Source organism: Ranitomeya variabilis, chromosome 4 (genome assembly GCF_051348905.1).
Source record: "Ranitomeya variabilis isolate aRanVar5 chromosome 4, aRanVar5.hap1, whole genome shotgun sequence".
Taxonomy (NCBI): Eukaryota; Metazoa; Chordata; class Amphibia; order Anura; family Dendrobatidae; genus Ranitomeya; species Ranitomeya variabilis.
Window position 1 is genome coordinate 62,211,235 of NC_135235.1, and position 3,937 is coordinate 62,215,171.

The 3,937-nt window shown below is 41.1% G+C and overlaps 1 protein-coding gene across 1 annotated transcript; it reads left to right on the top strand.

Annotated features, from left to right (window-relative positions):
• The first annotated feature begins 2,941 nt into the window (after positions 1 to 2,941).
• Positions 2,942 to 3,535, top strand: LOC143767568 (olfactory receptor 5P52-like). Its single transcript, XM_077255978.1, has one exon. The coding sequence runs from the start codon at positions 2,942 to 2,944 to the stop codon at positions 3,533 to 3,535; it is 594 nt and encodes a 197-aa protein (XP_077112093.1).
• The last annotated feature ends 402 nt before the right edge of the window (positions 3,536 to 3,937 follow it).

Sequence of the window (3,937 nt, forward strand, 5' to 3'; positions counted from 1 at the left end):
TGATGCAGCAAAGTTTTCACAGCAAGACAGAATGGAATTACAATGCAGATTTGTCACAATGATAGCTAAGGAATGGCAAGCTGTGAAATGTATTGGGAGGGACACAAAATACCTGAATACGTAAAGTGGCGTTCCAGTGCCTGAGCTAGGTTAATGTGTCCTGGATGGATCATCGTCATTGGAGTGCATCAAGTTGCCATTGTAAACCAATGAGCAGTGAAAATACAAAATCATCCAGAGAGGGGACTGGAGCAGGTGACTTACAGGTACGTTAGCTCAATCCAAAGCACAATTCCAGAGTTTTTTTATTTCAGCACTGGAGTGGTGCCACTAATGTAGGTTCCCTGACCCTTGCAATATACTTATGAGCCACTATCTTCAGATCTTGGTCCTAATCCGCAATCTTGTGATGGCAACTTCTGAATGACCTGGAGTCAGGGGTAATAATGATCTCAAGTACTGATGAGCGAGTGTGCTCGTTACTCGAGTTTTCTGAGCCTGTTCGGGTGTTCTCCGAGTATCTTGGACGTATTTGTAGATTATGTTTTTTTCTCCGAAGCTCCATAATTTATGGCTGTTAGACAACCTGAACATATGCAGGAATTGCCTGTTTGTTAGGGAATCCCCACATGTATTCAGGCTGTCTAACAGCCACAAATCATGCAGCTGTGGGGACACAAACATAATCTAGCACACCCAAGATACTCGGAGAACACCCGAGTATGCTCAGAAAACTCAAGTAATGAGCACACTCACTCATCACTAGTCACAACCTTTCAATGTAAGTCTGTGAAAGCATCATTCTGGCCTCATTCGAAATCTTATAGACATACATTGAGTTGTGACTTCTGGGTCACCCAGCAAACACTGAAGCGAACCCGCCGTTCATAACCTGTGGAAGACTAACCTGAGCAATGCAGATAAAAGACGAATACTGGATATTGCTATGGGCAGGGTACTTACATTAGTACTAGTAACATCACTCTAGCTGTGAAATAAAAAAAATAAAAAAAACAGCTGGAGTGGTGCTTTAAGTGAACCTTAATAATAAATAAATAATCTTTATTTTTATATAAGCACTAAGGGTACCGTTACACTAAACGATTTACCAACGATCACGACCAGCGATACCACCTGGCCGTGATCGTTGGTAAGTCGTTGTGTGGTCGCTGGGGAGCTGTCACACAGACAGCTCTCCAGCGACCAACGATGCCGAAGTCCCCGGGTAACCAGGGTAAACATCGGGTTACTAAGCGCAGGGCCGTGCTTAGTAACCCGATGTTTACCCTGGTTACCATCGTAATGTAAAAAAAAAAAAACAGTACATACTCACATTCCGGTGTCACATCCCTTCCCGTCTGCTTCCCGCACTGACTGTGTAAGTGCCGGCCGTAAAGTAAAAGCAGAGCGCAGCGGTGACGTCACCGCTGCGCTCTGCTTTACGGCCGGCACTCACAGTCAGTGCGGGAAGCTGAAGGCGAGGGACGTGACATCGGAATGTGAGTATGTACTGTTTGGGTTTTTTTTACATTTACGATGGTAACCAGGGTAAACATCGGGTTACTAAGCGCGGCCCTGTGCTTAGTAACCCGATGTTTACCCTGGTTACAACCGAACACATCGCTGGATCGGTGTCACACACACGGTGTCACACAGCGACGAAATAAAGTTCCAAACGATCTGCTACGACGTACGATTCTCAGCGGGGTCCCTGATCGCTGCTGCGTGTCAGACACAGCGATATCGTATGGATATCGCTGGAACGTCACAGATCGTGCCGTCGTAGCGACCAAAGTGCCACTGTGAGACGGTACCCTAACATATTCCGCAGCGCTTTACAGTTTGCACACATTATCATCATTGTCCCCGATGGGGCTCACAATCTAAATTCCCTGTCAGTGTGTCTTTGGAGTGTGGGAGGAAACTGGAGTAACAGGAGGAAACCCACACAAACACTGGGAGAACATACAAACTCCTTGCAGATATTGTCCTTGGTGAGGTTTGAACCCAGGACTCCAGCGCTGCAGTGCTTACCACAGAGCCACCATGCTGCCCTGCAACCTTGCAGAAATACAGAACTTAAACCGATCATATCCCCATTGATTATAATATAAAAGATTTGTACACCTTTGGGATCTTTTTCTAAATATTTTTACTTTAATGTATGTGTTATTGTATAGAAAAAAACAATTTTACAAAGGGGTTCAATTAAATAGTTTGGACCAATTGTTTTCAACAACCTCTATGTACATATCAAGTTGCAGAATAATTTAACAATGGAACCGATCAGTAAGCCTGATCTGCAGAGTTTGCAACTTTTATCTTTTTTCTTCTGAAAAATCTTTTAAGCCAAATTATAACCAGTAGAAAGAACAAGCAAATTAAAATCTTTCTGTTCTGTATTGTAGTACCGAGACTTTAGATAACAGACACAAGGTTCAACATTTTTAATGGAATTCATTTATAAAATTATTTTTAACCAAAAAGACATGCATTTGAATGTTAAAGGTATAAGATTGGTTATGTGTTCACTATTTTTATGCATTTTAGAGTGATGTCTTCAGTATCATACTCATATGCCAAACTAGAAATGTTTAGTGAAAACAAAAGCAGTGCTATAGAATTTGTCATTTGGGGCTTTTCTGATAATCAAAGTTTACAACCCGTTCTATTCCTGATATTTCTGTTAATCTATGGTCTTACTGTGTCCGGCAATGTAGTCATCATATCTTTGATTTTCTGTGATGCTCATTTGCAAAAGCCTATGTACTATTTTCTCTGCAATATGTCATTTTTAGATTTTTCCTATAGTTCAGTCACGGCTCCTTACATGTTGTATGTTTTTATGACTGGACATAAAAATCTGTCTATAAAAAGATGCATGACCCAACTTTACTTCTTCAACTCTTTTGCGAGTGTTGAATATCTTTTACTCACTACGATGGCTTTTGATCGCTACATGGCAATTTGTAAACCATTTCTATACATGCAAGTTATGAATCGGAGAGCATGCTTCTGGCTCTCAGTTGCAGCCTGGATCTCGGGCTTTACAGCAGCTCTTCCTGTAACCATCCTTTCTTCGACCTTAAGTTTCTGTGCATCAAATGTGATCAACCATTTCTTTTGTGATGTCACTCCTTTACTTAAACTGTCATGTGATGACATCACCGCTATAGAAATGACAATGTTCACTGAAGGCATTGTGCTGCTCTTTAACTGCTTCTTTCTTACAGTAATGTCTTACGTTTATATAATCTCAGCCATTCTCAAGATCCAGTCTAAGGAAGGGAGGCACAAAGCTTTCTCCACCTGTGCTTCCCATCTTACAGTTGTTGTACTTTTCTACATCTTAGTTGTATGTGTGTATATGAAGCCGACCTCCTCTTACTCATTAGATGTGGGAAAAATTGTATCTGTTCTTTACGTCAATGTTATTCCTATGTTAAACCCATACATATACAGCCTGAGGAACAAGGATGTAAAAGATGCATTAATAAAAGTATTTAAGGGTCATTTTCACAAGAACATGTTATAAAATTATCTACACGGACAGTAAGGGTATTGCTCTAAGCTGTGCACAAAACTTCAGAGATATGCTTAAGAGCTCGTTCACTGGGTGGGCATATTTACTAACCCCTACCCACTATTTAGACTGAAAATGGTTTCACAAAGTACAGAGAGATAAAATAAAATACTAATATATTTACATTTACACTAACATCCTTATTGTGCTGTTTTACCAATCTCGATTCTTTATCATATAGTTTATCAAAAAGATTTATGATTCCCTGACTATTGTCCAACCATGGCCGTCGGACCAGGGTTTCTGCAGTCGGTATCCCCAGCCTGCCCCCATTGACACCTCTAGCTACAATTAGGCCTCTTATAGATGCCTCTCTATTACTAACCTTGGGGCTTGATGTCACTGGACAATACA